The following is a 20,274-nucleotide window of genomic DNA, read 5'->3' on the forward strand; positions in this document are numbered from 1 at the left end:
GTGCCAAGCAGCATGCATAGGGTCATAAACAAGACTTCATTAGCAAGAAGGGTGAAGTAAATCAGAATTAGACAAATTTGTTCCTTTTAGTCGAACATGCAGATGAACGATAATTTGCAGAAGCAATCGTTAATCACACAGACGCCGTAGGGGAAGCAACGGAGTAAGTGAGTGGGACTGAAAGTCAGTTATTCTCCTTTACCAGTGTCCTTAATGTGCATTTATGAGATGGCAGCCAACCAGTTGTAACACTGCATTGCAAAAAAAGGTTCAGACATAGTAGCCCTAGCCACAGCTACTACAACGCTTCATAAATGCATTAATTGGAACTATTTTGGCACCAATTTATGGGAAATTCTCTTAAAATTGGGTGATGGATCCACCTACCAGGGGAATTTTATCTCATTACAAGCACAATCACTATAAACTCTATTGTTTTGAAAGTCACTCAAACCTAATGGGTTGCACCATTGCATCCTGGTACACAAGGCCAAACAACAACTGAGCTCCAATCTTATCGCTCTGTGTGAAAAAGGCTCAGTAACCCAGTACTTTTGAATCAAATGACTTTCTTGCTAATATGTAATCCTAAACGGACCTGCATTGCAGAAGACCGTATAGTCAGATAAAAGTCCATGTTTAACCGTGCTTGTAAAGGGCACTCAGTGAATCAGAACGGACACTGAATGTGGTCACAGGTCGAAAATTCACCCCACGAGCAGTTAAACCGGAGGAATATTAACTATTTCTAATCACTCTAGAGCTTAAGAACCACCAGACTTTAGGTTTCAGCCACCCTCCTTTTCCCCTTGAAGTGTACACACAAGGGTTAACCGCAATACAACACTCATTAGAAGAAATAAAATCTGTGCGTGTAAACATTTCCCTTGTATAAATATTCTACTTTAAAAAGAAAATATTTTCAGTGACAACTGACACTGGAACAATTACAAAGCTAACTTACAGACAACGTCTTGTAGTGCAACTTCAAAAGTACATAATTTTTCCTTTCATTAAAAATGACGTTTAAAGACAATTGTGCTATGAAGACTTGAAGAGACTATGTTTGAAATCCCTTGAGCAAAAACATATTGCACGGTAAAGCTTAATGTAACAACCGTTCAATTTCAATTTTCCTATAACATCTGCGCTAAGTGAGCAGTCAGTCATCTAAGTGTTAAGATCTAGCAGAGAGTTAAAGGCATATTAAGTCCTCAGTGGGGGAAATAGAGCAGGGGGAGTGGTGAATGATGGGAAAACCCTGAGAAGATTGGAAAGCCCTGATCAATACTAGAACACATAAAAGTGGATCTTCCATTTCCTCACCTTGAAGTTTTGAACTGTGAGTGAACAATCAAGCTGTTAACCCATTACTAACAGCATTACTAACAGACAGGTGAGACGTAAAAGCAGGTTTTGGGATTATCAATTACCTTTGAACATCTTAGAGACTGGTCTTACCTGGTGTTCCAGCAATCTCCACGCTTAATGTGCGTTCAATGGTTTTGTTCTCAAAAGGTGATCCCTTGTGGTCACTGAAAGACAAAAACATAACAGCCCATTATTTAACAACTATAAATAAAATGTAAAAAGCTTTAATGAAATAAGAAATGGAAATGAGTCACAAAAATGCCTCAACTCGAATTCAAGTCTAATGTTTGCTCAGTTTTTGTCTTTTTCTCTAGTTTGAAGTTGCTTTTCTTGCCTAGAATATTGGTGAGAAACTTCTTGCACTTACTTTGGAGACTCTGGGGTCAAAGGAAGTGGCAAGGTGGTTGGTTTGGCTGCAGAACACAAAGGAGCATGGGTAATTATTGATCTGGGTATAACACTCAGGGCAGAAGAGAACAGGTCCATATTCTGCAACAGTTAATCTTAAATTGTGTGAAAAGATGCAATTATTTTTACAAAAACACCCATTCCTGGTTAGAAAGTCTCTCTACGGACAGTTTTGTACAAACATTGTTTTTATTTTATTGACCCCATTTTAACAATTTATTCTTTTATGATAGACTGTTCACTCTGTGAGGCAAAATGAAGGGATGGTATATGTTTCACAGACCGATCTTAAGACAACAACAAATACAATGGCAAAAAGACAACGAGAGACGATGCTGCAAACAAGACACATGACAATGGGTGAGTCCCTTCCTGGAAAAAAAGGTCATATTTGCATGCACCAACACCAGAGCAGGGGGGAAACAGAAAGAAGAAAGGAGAGTCAAGGAAGCTTGTGCAGTTGCCCGAGGCTCTGGCCAACTTGTGTTCTAGCTGAGAGAACGGGACTTTAGTAGCACGACGCTTAAGAGCAACACCCAAGCTCTGAGTCAAAAATGTACAGATTCAGCACATTCAGCTTAATCAGCCAAATAGAGTTCAAAGGTCGTCTTTATGAATACAAGATGTGAGGTTGTAAGACAAGGCTCGGCCCCTTTTCCCACCCCTCCATTTTCATTGGAATTCATTATTTTTGAATTTTAAAGAATGCCTCGAGGACCAAAAAGCATTGGCGAGCAGGCTGTTTGCTGTCACTGTGTTTATGCCCTCAGAATGACTGTTAGATTCACATTAGATTCAGGGGTTAGTGAAATCAAACTTGGAATTGGTTAGCGCAGGAAAGGGAGAAGAGAGAGCAGAGATAAGGCCAGTGGGGGGATGCAGTCATGATTACCTAACAATGGGTGGCCCTGGTCATCGGGGTGCTCGCTGAGTGCCTGTCTGTGTGGGGGCCCTTTCCCTTGTATGATGCAGGGAGGAGTGGGCTCTGCAAAGCTAGTGTCTGGGATGAGTGGGCTTGGAAGGCCCTTAAAGAGCCCAGCTGCAGGGCTTCCCATGACATGGTCATCATCATCGTCAACAACACCATCACAAGCATCATCATGGACAAAATCCTCCCCATAGACACCCTGGGGGGGCCACCCTAGCACTAGTCCAAAGCCCAGGTCTAGCCCAGGATCTGAGTGGTGACCCCAATTCCCTAAGTCTAAGGTGAGAGGTGACAACAGGGGCGGTGAATCAAAGATCACATCCTGGTGTCTATGATTAGTGGTCTCTCTGAACTCCTTCTCTTCAACCTTAGAAACAGCCATGGCTGGTGTTTCTGATCTTTTTCTTGCCAAATGAGTGCTATGTGAAGGCTTGGGAGGCAATGGTTTGGCCTTATACTGGCTTGGTTTCTGTTTGGAGGTGAGCAGTTGGCTTAGCAATGGATGCCCTGCCTTCTCATCTCTTTTCTTTATAGTCACTGTGATGTGCCTATGTGGTGTGCGGCTAACATTGCCCCGATTGCTACGGCCCTGTCTGCCAAAGCCCTCACAAGCCTGAGTGGCACCCGCAGCCTCCCGGCAATGCTCACAGCTGTGACTCACCTCTCGGGGAGGGAGGGAATAAGAGTGCATATACCTAATGAACCTAGCGGCAGCCAGGCGGCCCATTTCGCCTGGCAGCCTTCCTTCTTCACTGGGCGACCTGTGCTCCGGTTTGGGGTGGGAATGGCCGCAGGTGGAGGTTCTGTGGCCAACTGGGATAGAGGCACGCTCCGATTCCTCAACCCCGTCATCGTGAGTGCAATGCTGCCACTTCCCAGCCCCAAGACCAGCCATACTACACTCGCCTGCAGCCCTGCCCTCACCTCGCTGGTGATGCTGCTGCTGCGGCGGGTGCTGTTGTTGTTGCTGCTGCTGTTGTTGTTGTTGTTGTTGTGGTGATGACACAGCCGACTTCTTCTTTGTGGTGGTAGAGGACGAGGAAGACGAGTTGGAAGACAAGGAGGAAAACGAGGAAGTGGATGATGAGGATGGTGAAGAGGAGGAAGAAGAGGCACCAAGACCAAGGCCACTCTTGTCCCTGGTACTGGGAACCCCCCAGGTGCTCTTGGCTTCACTGGCTTTGGTGTGGAGCAGGATGTCATCAGTGGCTGTTAGGTATTTCAGCAGCTCAGTGCAAGGCCGCCTCACCAGACGGTTCTGTTGACTGGAACCCCCTCTTGTTTTGCCATTCCAAGGGTTCTCTGCCTGTCCAGGAAAAAAAACAGACTGGTTTAAAGCTTGCTTAGGGTAAGAATTTCCCTTTCTATGTGTTGGGCAGTGCAGCTGATCTAATTTGCAAACTGTCAAGTACAGAATTTTGCACAGAAATAAAAGTACAAAAGAAAGAAAAGCCACAGAGAGGCTAAAAAAAGTGACTTAAACAGCCTGAGCACTGGACTTGCTCAGCTGTCTGGGAGGCGATGGTGGGAGTGCCGTACGCCCATCATCTTAATTGCGTGGCCCCCCGAGCGCAACCGTGCCTCTTTGCAAGCACACCGTGTCCTCTGGGAGTCCTCATTCTCCCTGCTCTAGAAATGGATGACTCAAAGGCACAGTATGAAAATAGATGCAGCGAGTAAGGTTAAGGCACTGCATTGGTTGCGGAGCACATGCGCGTCTGTCTGTGATGCGTTTACCTCACAATCCAATCAGATACAGACGACTTTTTACCTTAAAGTGAAAGTGTTTCCAGAAGAAAAACAAAACAAGTCCTCTATGCGTGCAGCCCTATAATCAAACATTATTTGCAAACAAACTCAATTTACATACAGTATAGTCATAATCAGGGTTGGGGGCAGTTACATTTTTCAGTTACAATTATGTTTTTGATTACCCATCTTCAATTATAATTCAATTACGATTACAGTGAACAGCATTTTTTTAAATTACATTTTTTATCATCGGAAAGTCAATTACAATTACATTTTCAATTACTAAAGCCTGAAATAAATAACCTAATGAAAGTTAACCTTCCTCTTGTGTTAGCTTTCTGTTAGCATCTCTTATGATAACGGGTCCTAAATCAGCTGTGAAATACACTTTTTGTGTCAGCATACCCTTCGATTAAATGGTAAAATGTAAAATTGTTAACTACATACAGTATGTGTAGAACTGTACACAGAACTGTAAGTTTTGCATTAAATTATAATTGACCATTTTTATAGAATTTTCATGGCAAATACAATTACAAAGTAAATTACCTCAACTCAATTACAATTCCATTACAATACGACAGCAACAGATTTTTAAAATTTCAATTACAATCATAAATATACCATTATTGTAATTAATTATCAATTACGAGATTACAATTAAAATTGACCCTAACCCTGGTCATAATCAAACCTCCACTCTTTAAGAAAAAATAAATAAAAACGTTTCTTTTTCCTGACAGATGAAAACTTTAGATCAAAGGTTTTGATCTTGTCTCAAGACATTAATCTCACTACAAGAGAGCCGAACGTATTTTCTTTCCAAAACAGGCTCCATACCATGGCGGATAAGTGGTTGAGCTAATGAGACAACATTCCCTATGCCTCGACTAGAAAGCCCAACAGCAATCAGCCTGTTTTCATTACGGGATAGCCCCCTGGGATAGTGACTGCTTGAGCAGTAGTCTAACGTCTTCTGAAGGCGGCCACCAAAACAAGAAAAATGTGGCAAGGAGGGTGGAAAAACTAGAAACAAGACAGAGGGAGCGAGATAAACAGACGCTCTGGTGTACAGGAGCACAAAACTCAATGTGTGTGTGTGCATGTGTGTGTGTGTATGCGTCTGTGTGTGTCCCTACCTTGACGACGGCAGGTGGTGGTCTGATCCGGTGGTTGCTGCTGGCTGCATGGTTCTGTGCCTTGCCACCTGTGTATTGAATATAGCTGAGGTGGGAGTTTGTGGGCGCCAGCAGGAGTTTCTTCAGCTGCAATTGGACCCAAACAGAGTCGAAAAGGGAAAAGCAAGGAGACATAGGGGAACAATTGTTTTGAATATGAACATTGTTTTTTACACTTGATTATATGCAATGTGTACTAAAATAATAGACCTGCTAAAACCTTTATAGCAATAAATGTGTACCACAATAGCAAAACTTTCTTCAATGCGGTGCCACAAAAATGTTTTTTGATCCACTCATTCAACGTCCATGTCAGCATTTAAAATATTGACCAATGTGAGCATTAATACAGGGAAGAACAATGACAACACAAATTCATTGTCATTCATGTCTTTTTGGTTATTTTGAGTATTTCTCTCTTTGTTTTTATTGTTGCTTTGTCTGTTTTTGAAGTCATAAAGCATATTTACCTCTCATTTCATTTGTTTTTTGTTGTTGCTTAGTGTGTTATGAGCCAATATATGTATTTTTGTGGTCATTTTGTGATTTTGGGGACTTTTTTTGTGTATTCGTTTTTGTGTTTTTGTTGTCAATTGGTATCTAATTTTATGTTTTTTTTGTTTTGTTGACATTTTGTGTGTTTTGGAAGTCATTGTGCATATTTTCCTCTCATTTGTTTGTTTTTTTTGTGTGTTATGAGTCAATTTGTATATTTTGTGGTCATTTTGCAGACTTTTTTTGTGTATTGTTTTTCTGTGTTTTTGTTGTCGTTTGGTAATTGTATCTAATGTTATTTTGTTTTGTTGCCTTTTTGTGTGTTTTTGAAATCATTTCGCATATTTTCCTCTCATTTGGTTTTTTTTTTTTTTGTTGTTGCTGTTGTTTTGTGTGTTGCGAGTCAATTTATCTGTCTGTTTATTTGTCTCCACCTCCCAGTGATGTCGGTGTGTTTGGGTTGTGAGTGATAAGCTGTCTCATGTTTAAAAAAAAGACACGCACTCTTTAGCTGCGTGCTTGGACACAGAATGATTGCGGTTCATTGTTAATGTCAACCTCCTCATGTCCCGCTGCCTTTTGTACCCTGCTCCCTGGTTTTCCTCGGGCCTTTTTGGATTTTTGCTTTTGGCTTTTTTCTTTAAAATGGACTGATTATGAACTTTACACCTGCTTGCTGCCTGATTCTGTCATTTTGTGCATTTCGTGAGAGGGCCACATGTAGACCCCAGGCCGCCAGTTTTCCATGTCTGCTATACACCAGCAACAATACCATTAATATTAACGGGGCCACATGCATCCTTCAAAGTAAATGCACAAAATAATCACAAATACACCCAAAATTACAGAAAAAATGCACAAAGGGAAACCAAAAACACACAAAACTACTCCAAAAAATATGCAAGATCACTGCAACTATCTGCAAAATAACTGAAAAATGAACAAAATGACAACGAAAACACAAAACAACAGCAAAAATACACAAAATGTCTCCAAACACACACAAAATTACAACAAAATAACAAATTGAAAAATATTTCTAACACATCCAAAATGAAAAAAAGACAACAAAAAAAACACACTACTCCAAAGAAATACACAAGATCGCTATACCCAAACCAACAAAAAAATTAAAAAAACACACGAAACAAAAACAAAAACACATTAAATGAGAGTGAAATACACAAAATGACTCCAAACACACACAAAATAAAATAAATACACAAAATTACTACAAAACAACAACAAATATACACCAAACTATTTCAAACACACTCAAAGTGACAATAAAAATGTAAAAAGCTACAACAAAAATACACAATACAAATATAAAATTGCAAAAACAAAAACAAAAATAGCCAAAACAACAACTAAGTTACACAAACCTATGTTAACGCTCAGATTGGTCATGAATCTACATGCTGGCATGAATGTTTACAATGTGGCCCAAACATGCAGGTTTAGTCTGGGATAATGCATCGTCTAGCAGACTACGGTTCCGTTTCCAAGACGCCTGGAGGTCATGCTACAGTACGAGCTTGTGAATTGACTATGATGATGGTTGCAGTAGGGGCAGGAATCACAACAACAATAACAACAAAAGCTAGTGATGTTACCAAGGAAGGCTCCTCGGGCTCTGGGGTGTTTGGTGAGCCGTCAGGAGAAGAGGGACAGCTCTGGTCACTGGCATTGGTCACGTCCCCATCTGCCAGGGCCTCAAACGATGGCAATCCGTCCTCATCCACCGGGATGCTATCCAGGGTCTCTGTAAGCACTGCCAGCAAGTTGGCCTCATTTTCTTCATCTATCTTCTTAGGAGAGGAAAAAAAAAGGGAAGACAGACACAAAAAAAGGGAGGAAAAATAGGATATTTGAGTAAGGAGAAGTTTCAGCTTTTTTTTCAATTTCATGTAAGTAAAGGTGGTGGGTGGCTGTATTGAAGACTCAGATTCTGAATATAGTGGGTACATTTTTTGGAGCAGCAGAGCTCAATCTATTCCGACAGCCAGAGTCAAGCCTGTCACTCATATTTTAAGCAGGCAGCTTACTGGACCAAAATAATATCGCTCCCCAAAAACCCATTACCAGGACTGACAAGAAGCAAGTATTTACGAAAGCCTGGAATGGCATGCAGTGTGTTGGGATGTAGTGGCTGTTTGTGAGTAGGAACAATTGCAATGAAGTGGACTCTAGTCACCTCAAGAATTTATGATTACATTGTTGACAAGATGTTGGAAAGCAACCTCCTCAAGACAAGGAGAACAAACTAATGCAAAAAAAATACTTCATATGCTGGCATTACAGCTGATACCATTAACATTTCATAATGAATATGGCTTGTTCTGGCCCCTCAGCTCCATTTGTGATATATTAGATAAGTTGTGTGCCTACTACAGTTGTATGTGTAATGGCTGAGATTATAACTACAGTGGAGAAATAAAAAGAATGAGAGATTAGTAAACAGATACAGGTTAGAACAAATTAAAGTTTATGGGAATAACTGTACGTGTCAACAAAGGAAAATAATATAGTATCCAAATATATTGTGAAATGAAGTGAACGTTTTGTTTTGGGGTTTTTTTTCCATAAAAGCTCGGTGGATTTTAAGACAACAGAGAGATAAACTGTATTGTCACCCTAGGATGTTTTGCAGTCATATGAACAAATCCCTTTACGCACACAGTGGGATTATCATCAATGTATATCTATTATTAGGCCTGTGTGGACATCAAAGTCAGGGTTTATCATAAAAAATTTTAAAAAAAGTGCCACTTTCTCTAGTTAGCAATTATGCCTCACTGCAAGAAGACATTGGGTTCGAATCCCATGTGTAGCTGGTACTTCTTGGTTTGGAGTTATCCTACGTGCAAAGGTAACTTCTCCCACCAAGTAGGAGTAGAGCAGCGATTTTAAAAGTGAGTTTATTACATTTAGTTTATTACATTAATTTACTAAAACCATAATAAAGCTGTTATTAAGTCAGTGATACTCAACATATGGCTATTTGTCTTAATTTTAATTATTATTCCTACTGAAAACCATAAAAGGGGAAACCCCCCCCCCCCATTTTTTTTTTTACCTTTTTCTTTCGCTAATTTGCAACTTTCTTTCTTCCATTTTTGTCCCTTTTTTAAAAAATGTGACCATTTTTTGTTTTCTCAGATTTTAGCTTCCTTTTGCCATTAAATATAATTTTTTCCTAAATTTTCAATTTTTGCAAGTTCTTTTTGCCACTTATATCAAATTGTTGTTGATTCTTTAATCATTTAGTTTTTTTTGCCACTTTTCATCCAAATAAGCTACCTTTTGCCCAATAAATACCACTTGTTTCATTTTTTTCCCTATATTTTCCTTCTTTTTGTTCCAAATTTTTGCCCTTTTTACTATTGTTTGCTACATGTTGGCCATTTAAGCTACCTTTTGCCATTACGTACCACCCATTTCCTCTTTTTTGTAAATTTTTTTGCCTCTCTTGACTGCTTTTAGCCCATTTTAGTCACTTTGCCAGTTATGGACTTTTTTGGCCACCTGTTACTCATTGTTCGTCACTTTACTTACACTTTACTCATTGCTGTTAACTCTTTGTTTACCTTCTCGGAACGGCGGATTCGTCAATTGGCTTCACCATTCAATCAATCTACCTGCACCAATGCGTTTTCAACAATGAATCCCTCTGTAAAACGTGAGGGGGATGAATTTGTGTTCCTCACGGGTGAGACGCGCCTCCAAACAAAAAATTCAACCCACTAGTCTGATCTGCAAATTTGATTTTCAACAAATGACTGAATTAATGACTCATTGTTTTTGGTGTTTCTGCGGGGAAGCTTTGGAGAACCAATGAGATAGTGTCTATTTTTAAAGCTTTAGTTTATGACACGTATCTTCACGTTGTTAGCTAATAGTGAGGATGAAGGTAATCTGATTGCAAGCTGAATAGATTTTGGTCTACATGAGAACACTTGGTAATTATTATAAATGATAAAGGGAACATATTTCTCAAAGATAACAGTGTAGATTGGGGCCATGCCACACTGGCATGCAAATACCTTGCAGGAAATTGCTTTGTATGAGGTGGGCCTGCTGTTTAATTATGTGTGGGGGGCTTTAAAATCCATTGTGCTGGAACCTGGTGCTGTAGAAATGCTCGCTATGTTATTTCCAGCATTTCATGTTATTACCCAGAGTCCTGAGCAGGTAAGATGATGGCTTCAACCAAACATAGCCTTCATCCCAGCATAGCACACATACAAAGTCAGCAGAGTTTCCAATCATTGCAAATAAGCTTTTAAAGAAAAGAGCTCTACTTAAGGTCCAAAACAAATTAGCTTCTATTCTGAAAGAGACTATTGCGAAATCTCTCTTTGTGATGAGCGAGCTTGAGAGTTGGGATTCACATAATTAATTTTACACACAGGGAGGAGAGCAATGCCTCAGTGACTCCATCCACCTTGGAAAGCCAAAGTGATCAAATATCCAAGCCTGAATGACGACATATCTTGACGTTTCGAAACCAAATGCAATCTGTAGTCAACAACTCTGGTGATTTCACTTGTGTACTTCCAAACAAAAACCCTCATCTGAATTGACGTCAAAACGGTGAAAAAACAGCGAAACCTGGCAACCTATTGATGGCCAAATCCACTTCCACTGATAAATACAGCAAACCGTCGAGGGAAAGAGAGAACCACAGGAACAAAGACAAGAGAAGAAAAACTGTCTCGGCAGGAACACTTTCTTGCCCGTCTCGCTTAATGGACCTCACCGAATTAAAGAGATCTTAACAATCCTGGGCTAATTGTGGGATCACAATATATTAACCCTGCTCCAATTCTAAAGGGTGCCATTTTGCTGCCGTTTTATTCCAAACGCTTCAATTAGCCATAAAACATGCTGGCAAGTGCTCCCCCACTCTTTCACCCAAGCTTCTCCCACACTGGAGAAAAGAAAGCCAACTTCAGTCGTTTGTTATTTGGTGAGGTTCTTTGTTATCAGGCAGACTGTCTTTGCGATTGTCCTTTGCCTTTAACGCTTTTATTGGCTTCTACAGAGTAGCATTGTGTTCCAGGAGATACTATTCATGAGACTGATACAAGGTGAAGGTGGTGCTTTAAAACAAACAGTCACTTGTGAATACGAAGGCCAATAGCCAAATTAAAACTGCTAATTGTTTTTTTGATTTTTGCAAATTTCATGATGTGGGACGTATCAAAAATCAAACGTTAATAACAAGATGTTTTAGAGCAGGTGATCATAGCATTTAAATGTGAAGATGATGGACCGGTTCATTAGATTAGACCAAATTCTTACAACTGAGTAAATCATTGAATTGTTTTATTTATAGCTGCTACCCACAACACTTATTAGATAAAGACTTGGTGTAGGGCTCATATATCAATAAATCAAAGAGGCTTTGCTCTTCGATTCAAGCATTTCTTTATGGCATCAATGTCAAACTCAAGGCCCGGGGTCCAAATGTGGCCCTTATAGAGCATAAAATTTGGCCCACGTGGAGAAAGTAAAAACAACAAAGAAAACAATCATAAATGTGCAAAATACCAAATATAGAAGTTTTTGATTTCTCAACCCATCTAATTTCATTAATGAAACTACACAATATTTGCAGGTGCTCACATATTTCCCGTGCCTATATCACACAAGCAGAGTCATATATAATCGCAAATTGTGGGAAGAACTGACAAATTTTTGGAAATCTTGCAACTTCCTATACAATAATTTGTAACAAAATCACAGTTTGGAAGTGGAGATTCTGCAGGGATCATTTACTGGTTGGATATTGACGGTGCCTTACACTCTTTATATATCATTTATACGCTCAATCTCAACATTAATGTTGAGATTGAGCTTTTTCCCACCTAAAATCTGTGGCCCACTTGAGATAAACTGCTCTGTATTTGGCCCGTGAACGATATTGACTTTGACACCCCTGCTTTATGGGCTGTGGAGGCGCCGAGATGGATGCATAGAAGTATTTTTACTTTTTTCTGATATCACGGAGAATGGCGGGAACAGACTGGAACAAAAATGGTGTCAAGACAAACATTGCTCTCCTTGTCTGACGAAAAACGGTGAAGGTCCGTTCAAACCGAACACAACTTCAGCGACTATAGTTGCCTAAATCACCCGTGATGAGTCCCTTGAACGTAGTCACACATTTTGCTCGTTTAATTGCTTCATCTACCCCGCTACTGGGGAAGTGACGTCAGTTAAAAACACATTGCCAATTGGATTACGCAACACAGCGTCACTGGAAGTCGCTTAAATGGTCCAAATTTTTAACTTTGAGCGACTTCCAGTGACTCAGATAGTGTGATTGAGTCGCTGGAATTGCGATTGTCGCGTCGCTTGAAGGGAGGTTGCTTGACGTTGCGTCATTTACATTGATTTTGAATGCAATCGAGTCGCTGAAGTCGCTTCCAGTGTGAACGCATCTTAAGAATCTGTTTACGTGAGTCCACATCCCACAATGCAATGCGTGAAAATGTCAACAAATGGATTGTTCACGTTTAAGCAGTCATTTCAACCATTTTCCATTTTTTGGGGGGGATGAAATGGTGTTTGATTTATTGATCGATGAGGCATATAGTATGATTTTGTCTCATAAAAGATTATTGTGGATAGCAGCTTTAAATCATCAACCTGTTTCTTCTCCGCTTCCTGCTTTGTCAACATTTCAAAAAGCATCCTCTTGGATGAGCTTAAGTTACGTGCCAGACTTTCTAATCAAAGCCCGATCATAAATTGAGTAGGAGTGTGCTTGTTTGGCGAGTAAACTGCTGCTATCACGTCTCAAGTCGGCGAAGAAAAGCAGGCATGAATTTGATAAACAAATAATGTCATTCTGTGTTATTATCCTCGGCCTCTAGATTTCAGAGGAAATAAATCAAAGTCAGCCTCGCTGCTAAGGCGTTAGTCAGGCCTGACACGTTGGACGGTCACACAGGCGCAGCATATGGCAGCGAGGAAAAGGGGGGTCGAGGAGGGGAAAGGAGGGAGGGAATGTGAGGTATAACGTGATGCACAGCAGAAAGACAAATCATAGCAGCCACCAGAGAGGTCTGGTCATTTAGCATGAGCTCACTGAGATGGAGAGAGGGTGATTATGGCCTATACGCAGCAATGGAACTATACATAACACTGTTAACTTCCTCTGTGTGTAGTCTGTGGATGTGAGGCAAGCGCTTGGCACCACCTGATGTTGTTCCAAGTCATAAAAGTTAGCGGCAAACCTCAACGGTGGTCAGGGGGAGTCAATGGCTCACATGTAACTACAGTTTTCTACCATTTTCCATGTGACTAGGAAGCAAAAAAGTGATTCTTGTTATACCATGAATCATAAATACTGCTTGAGGAAGTATCTGATGCTGAATATCGGAGTCAGTTTTGAAGCTTTGTGAGTTTTAAGTAGTGGGAAAACAATTCAGGCCGTGAATTAGTCATTTTACATCAACCTGCCCATTTTTGAACCAGTTGAAGCAGAAACAAAGTACAAAGATGTGTCTTCACTTTTATACTGACAAGCTTTAATACTGTCAGGTATTTGCTTCTATCTGACAATCAAGCATCGATGTTTGGAAGATGTAGCGGATGAAAGAGATGACTACTGTATGTTATGTTATGAATATTTTACAAAATCGATATCCAAGATCGACTAAACTCCAACAGTGATAACATTCTGCGTGTTGACACAACCCGTTTCAATTAAGATCTGACTTTTCAGGATCCAAACAGATTACCTTTTTGTTCAGTATGAGACACTGGTTTCAAAATGACAGTAATTAGAGTAAAAACTCTGCCAAAATGTCAAACATCTACCCACAATGCTAGTTTGCCAAAAAAGGCTTTAACCTAAAACCTTTGTTGACCATGTAACAAAAAATGTGAACATATTCCCCACTTTGTAATATAAAAGTAACTATGCAATTAGAGAAATTATTTGATTCGTGAAAATAAAATAAACCATTACCTCAGTGGTTCCATACTTTTTTGTATCGTGACCTCTTTTTAATATATAAAAAAAATTATCTAGTAGTTTTTGATCATATTAATAGATTAATATTTTAAAAAATGAAAGTATGGAACAGTATACAACAGTGTTTTTCAACCTCGGGGTCGGGATCTCATGTGTGGTCGCCTGAAATGTCTAGTAATTGCTAAAAAAATAACTGATGACTGATTAAAAATATTTTTTTTTAACATTTTGAATTATTATTCTTTTTCAAATTATAACAACAAAACTTTCCCTTTTTCAAATATACATCTAAAAGAGAGAAAGGAATGAAAGTAAATAAAATGCAGTATAAATCTTGTCACTAATCCTGGCTACTCTGTATTTATTACACATCATAACAAATACAATCAAAAAACGATTTATAGAATAAAAAAAAAAAAAATCTGTGATATTTTGATATTAATTCCGACAAGTTGAAGATGCTTTGATGCTCTCCTTATGAAAGAGCTCGTAGGAATACATCAAAGCAATCACCTCTGAGGAAGACTGGCGATTGACAGCTGAAACATGTCAGATCAAATTTCCTGAAAAACCAAAACCTTGACATATATTTTGACACGAGTGATATCAAAATAGGGTCACTGTGCAAAAAAAGGTTGGAAACCACTGGTATAGAAAGATTGTGTGTGGTTTTAATTTGAAAAATTCCGTTAAATATATCTTTTTCTTTTTTTTTATCATTTACTAAACATTTAAGGTGTCCTCATTTAAATTCCAGGTGACCCTACGTGAGGTCACGACCCCAATGTTAAAAAATGCTGTATTACCTAAATAAACGCCAACAATCTATATACTTAACTCTATCTTTAGCTCCCACACAGTTACAGTGCTCTTTGATTTCAGGCTGTTTTTAGAACATCCTGGAGCATCCTCTTCCCCACCTCTAGGCTTTTCCCAAAGCTGCTGCTGCTGTTTTCCTTCTCCTACCGTCCAACAGATGGTTCGAACCAACCATTTGCTAACATCACCAAATCACACACACCATCATTATGATTGGACACTCACACTTTTTGTTTTGGCAGCTACTTCCCAATCGGCGTTGGCACGAGGCTACACTGATTGCTGTGATTGCTCCTACTGTGCCGTGTACTGACAGTCTCAGTAGGAGGGAGAGGAAAACAAGAGATCTGGAGCCTCAAAATGAAGAATATTCAGCTGGATGCTGAGAGATGGAATGAAGAATGGTGCTTCCTTCTGCTTTTTTTTTTTTTTTTCCTCCTCTCCTAATGGCATGCAAATAGCTATTTGCTTAAGTCTGCAGCTCTGAATGTGCACAACTAAGCAAGGGGCCTTTGAACCTGCTGTTACACTGCTGATAATGTGCTGGAGGAACACAGGGAGTGGGACAGACTGAGTACACAGCTTTTTTTTTTCTCCAACACTGTCCATCTTGCTGCCATATTTCCCAGCTGGAGTGCAAGGTTGACATCTGCAGTCAAGTATTTCTTTCACATAAAACAATTACACTCACAAAGTGGACTGGTCACTTCAGCTTTGACATTTACATAGATTGGTGAGGCGAGGAAAATGGACTAGAATCGGTTGTTTTTCCGCACTGAGATCACTTCTTATTCACACACACACACACACACACACACACACACACACACACACACACACACACACACACACACAGGCGCGCACCTGCACCCGAGCAGCTACCTGACCTTTCAGGCACTGCCAAGCCCATCGAAGGGTTTGTGGCGTTTCATTTGTCATAGTAATGTCATCCTCGGAGTGATGCCAAGGCAAAAGAGGAGCCATTAGAGTGGACAAGATCAAGTGTTCCATAGCACCTCAAACAACAGAGCAGGGGTTCTCAACCTTGGGGTCGGGACCCCATTTTTGCTTATTTTTACCCTTTTTCTGCAACTACGCCAAACTTGCCATATTTTAACCTATTTCCGTCATTTTTTCTTGCCATATTTTTGTTCCTTTAATGCATTTTTGCTACATTACTCCCATTTCTGCCTCTTTTCACCATATTTCATGATTATTTTTTTGCGAATTTAACCACATTCACAATTTGTCATGCCCATTATTTGCCAGTTTAAACTAATTGTTCCTACTATTTGTTCCAATATTGGACACTTTGAACACTTTTTCTCTCTGTTTTTAGCTACTCTAATTTGCAACTTTTAACCTATTTCTGTGGTTTTTAAAATCCCATTTCACCACCTTTTCCACCATTTTTGGTCACTTTTAACTAATTTTAATTCTAATAAAGACAAGGATTTGTACAGTATGTCAAAATGATCAATTAACAATAAATTCATACAGCTGAAGTGGTGCTAAAAAAAAAAAGTGTATCAAACAAGGAAAGCTAACCCCTTTTTATGGTAAGATATAAATCAAAAGTAGTCAAAAACAGCCAGTGACACCCTGGACACCAAGAGGGTTAATCCAATATTAAGTTTGAACCTTTTCTTTTTTACCACTTTTTCGGTTTGTTTTTAATTTGCAACTTTAACCAGTTTCTGTGGTTTTAATAATTTCACCACCTTTTCCACTATTTTTGGTCACTTTTAACCTATTTTGTTTCTGATTAAAACAAAGACTCACATCAATTATATACTATGTTGCAAATAATATTAAACTAGCTCAATAACAGTGGATATTATTCAGATAAATAAATAAATGTGGTTATCACAGAGTCATAGAACAATGGACCATCATTTTTCTGACTTTATAGATGGACCCCAAAAATCTCTCCCCTTTATTCCCCCTAATAGATGGCCTTGTCTCCACATGACTGTTCTTCAATGTTCATGTCTGTGTTCAACCACCTTCAGGTATAATGGGGGTCCCTGGTCTCTTGGGCCTTTATTTTGGGGGTCGCGAGCAGGAAAGGGTGAGAACCACTGCAATAGAGAACCTTTTTTGTATCGTACTAATATTGAACATCTCTCTGCATTCACATTTAGGTAGATATAACTCGTGGGCCAAGAGTAGGGATTTATGATAATTGAAACGGGTAGAATCTTTCTGGAAAATGCAGTCAATTTGATTCTGCTGCTAAAAAGGTCACCCTATTCAATTTGCACTCAGTGGCGTACGCGGTGAGACAGGAAAACACCTGAGAGCAAACGATCCTATCGCGGCCTCACAGGCTTCGCCACTTAGTCGCTGCATAAAAGCTATTTGCTGATTACAAAATAAATGCATTATCTTTTACCTCGATTTTTCTGTGCGTGCATGCCAGTGTGTGTTTGGGAGTTTGCAAACTAGGTAGAGGGCTGGCCCTGCCACTGCAGTGTTGAGTCATGACTTTGTGATCATGCTCTAAAAACTTTTTCTCCCCCAAGAAATAAAGACACAGGACTGCAGAAGTGGCAAAATGTTGCATGAAAAGCAATGTGTTAGAAATTTAAAACACATTAACCCTCTTAACACATTTTACCCTTGGGGTCAATCTGACCACCATCAGGCCAAACTTTGATATTAGAATTAATTTATCTTGAATGGTTCTCATCCAAATCTTCTCAAATTTCCTGACATCATTAATGACCACAAGAGTATGAACCCTATTGGTTGTGATATGACCTTTCCTGTAGCACCACCATCAGAACAAACTTTCAGTTTTAGAGTTAGTGTATCTTGAAAATATTTTATCCAATTCTTTTCTAATTTGGGGTGCAAATTCATGACATGCACAAAGGACCATAATTGATTAATGTTGAGAACCCCCCTTTCCTCTCATAAACATATTTATTTACTTAATTTTATGTTGCATATTTGGAATTGGTAAGTATAAAGTCCTCTATGTCACTTTCGCTGTGAAAGAGCTGTTCCAAAATGAGGTTATTGTCTTCCCCCACATGTCATGTATCAACTAAAAAAGTATTAACTCTGCACCTGCAGGTGTGGGGATGTAAGGTCACACATGGATCACACACAGACAAGTTTTACACAGCTAAAAGAGATTTGGGTCAAACTGACCCCAGAGGAACACCAATATGTGCAATATGTGTTCAGAAATATGAAGCGAAAACAACAAATGTTTTGAATGACAAACACTGAATGACACATGGATACTAGGAGTTAAAAGGTTTGAGCACCAAAGTCGATACAATTCCAACTCATTGAGCATCTAAGTGGAAATTATGAGCAAATACGAGACATGAAAGCCCTACATCTACGTTTGTAGCAGCCCAGCTTAATGTTTAGCCAAGTTTCATCTTAATCTTGGCTTTATTCCCTGTGGAGTGTGGATTACATTTCCTTTTAGCAGTGAATGGGGTTCCCATTACCTTGTTATATTTATTTTAGCATACCCACCCCACCTGCACACACGGACCAACTGTGCAGCATCTGCCAAGTCCAGAATGATCAATGCTTGTTGACCACTCGATGACGTGTCTGATACTCCCCTTCCCTATCTGCCCATCAGGTTATTACACAACAAAGCCCACAGCAATATGAAGGAAAAAAAGGCTTGGCAAGCTGCATCACACTGTGGAAAGAGCTGATCAGCTGGCTGACAGTTTTAGAGCTGTTGAATTCCTGAGATTAAAAGGACTGTCATGGCAGAAGAATCCAGTGTGATGCAACACTTATGCAGTCACAATTGATGAAGAAGAAAAAAAATGTTTTCAAAGTATTTACGCAGGAATATGATATTTACTAACTCTGCATAATTCTGTATTATGAACTTGTGTGAGGATTAGGAATAATAAACTTGTCTATAAATAGAAACAATCCTAAGACGTTCTGTTTTTTGTTTTGCTACAACGCTGAATGTCTAAATGTTTCTCTGCAGTGTGTGTGTATGCTTGTGTGTGTGTGTTTGTGTGTGTGTGTGTGCACTCAGGAGCTACTGATTGGCCATCAAGTGAACTATCCAAGCATCGTTGCCACTCATGCATTTGTGGAGACTGAAAGTGCCTCTTGAACTATTTAAGGCCTCAACAGACTAACATGCTTCGGGAAAAATGCGCTGGAGAAGCAAACAGGTATAGGGTGCCTTATTCTGCTTCACTTTCATCAACTTAGTATTTGTCATCATGATTGTTTTTTTTTTTTTAATTATGGACGAAATAATGATCTAAAAAGATAAATACAACAAATGAACCAAAAGATTAATATATTTTCCTACCCATAAAATTGCCGACACTCCAACGTAATATATTATTAAAAAAAAGTTTTTTAATGCAATCATTTATAGAGATGGGCAATATTATATTATAATAGCCACAAATGTGGTATCGGATGACAAGGGTATATTTTTTCACAGATTTTGAAAAAAATATTTGCTGTTGTTTGAGATATAATATTAAAAGTGAATAATCTACATTTTCCATTACATAAGTTGAATAAGTATTCCTATTTTGCAAAGATGATGTTCTAATGTGGAATACATCCAGTGAAACGTCATTTGTTTTAGTTTTTTTAGCTTATAGGACTAGATAGTACAATCCCTTAGATAATCGGTCTAGAGGTGGGGTTAAATTAAATATATTTAATATAGTAGCCTTAACCTGTTATTAGCATGGAGATACAGTATAAAATGTGACCTCAAAATATGGTCAGAGTGTAAATATCGGTGTGGGTTAATATCAGGAATTTAGTGGTGGACAATATCGGCAAAAAGCAAATATCAAACATCCCTAAAATGTCCATTATTAGCATTGTGAATCTCTGCTGTTCTACTAATATCAGTTTAAATATTTAAGTGCTATTCAAACTTAGGTAATAGTCCCTCCAGACTACAGGACTAAATAACAAATAATAAAGTTAACAGTTGGGTTTTTATAATACAATATATATTCCCCAAAAAATAGAATCAAGCAACAGGTAAACTAAAGCAAAAGTCGGTCTGTCTCTTACAGCTTAGGGAAATTATACTTGCTTCTAGCTCCACTGAAAACTACAGAAACCTGAAATTATTTAAAGTGTAAAACTTCTTTGACATTCATAAGATAGCAATTATTGTGTTTACTGTCCAAGAGTTTGTTGAAGGTCTTGGAGTGATTAAAAGTCTAGAACAAACACCATCAAAGTGAAACTGCTGAAAGCTGCTGCCACCACTGGGCATGGTGTCTTTGAATACACATTACACACACCTAAGATTAATTGGTCTTTGCTGGCAAGGGGAAGCAGTGTATCGTCCAAGA

The 20,274-nt window shown here is 39.1% G+C and overlaps 1 protein-coding gene across 8 annotated transcripts in view; it reads right to left on the reverse strand.

The window, feature by feature from the left end:
* ppargc1a (peroxisome proliferator-activated receptor gamma, coactivator 1 alpha) overlaps positions 1-20,274 on the reverse strand; it is a 387,008-nt gene that overhangs the window by 19,213 nt on the left and 347,521 nt on the right. For 3 of the 8 annotated variants that reach the window (XM_028474257.1, XM_028474259.1, XM_028474261.1), the window contains exons 3-7: positions 7,749-7,943; positions 5,599-5,724; positions 2,672-4,013; positions 1,739-1,784; positions 1,462-1,535 (exon numbers count right to left, since the gene is read on the reverse strand). In XM_028474257.1, the coding sequence (XP_028330058.1) occupies positions 1,462-1,535; positions 1,739-1,784; positions 2,672-4,013; positions 5,599-5,724; positions 7,749-7,943 (1,783 nt within the window). The remainder of the gene's footprint in view (positions 1-1,461; positions 1,536-1,738; positions 1,785-2,671; positions 4,014-5,598; positions 5,725-7,748; positions 7,944-20,274) is intronic. The other 5 variants (XM_028474258.1, XM_028474260.1, XM_028474262.1 and 2 more) reach the window with 3 other exon arrangements.

This window comes from Gouania willdenowi, chromosome 18 (assembly GCF_900634775.1).
Source record: "Gouania willdenowi chromosome 18, fGouWil2.1, whole genome shotgun sequence".
Classification (NCBI taxonomy): Eukaryota; Metazoa; Chordata; class Actinopteri; order Blenniiformes; family Gobiesocidae; genus Gouania; species Gouania willdenowi.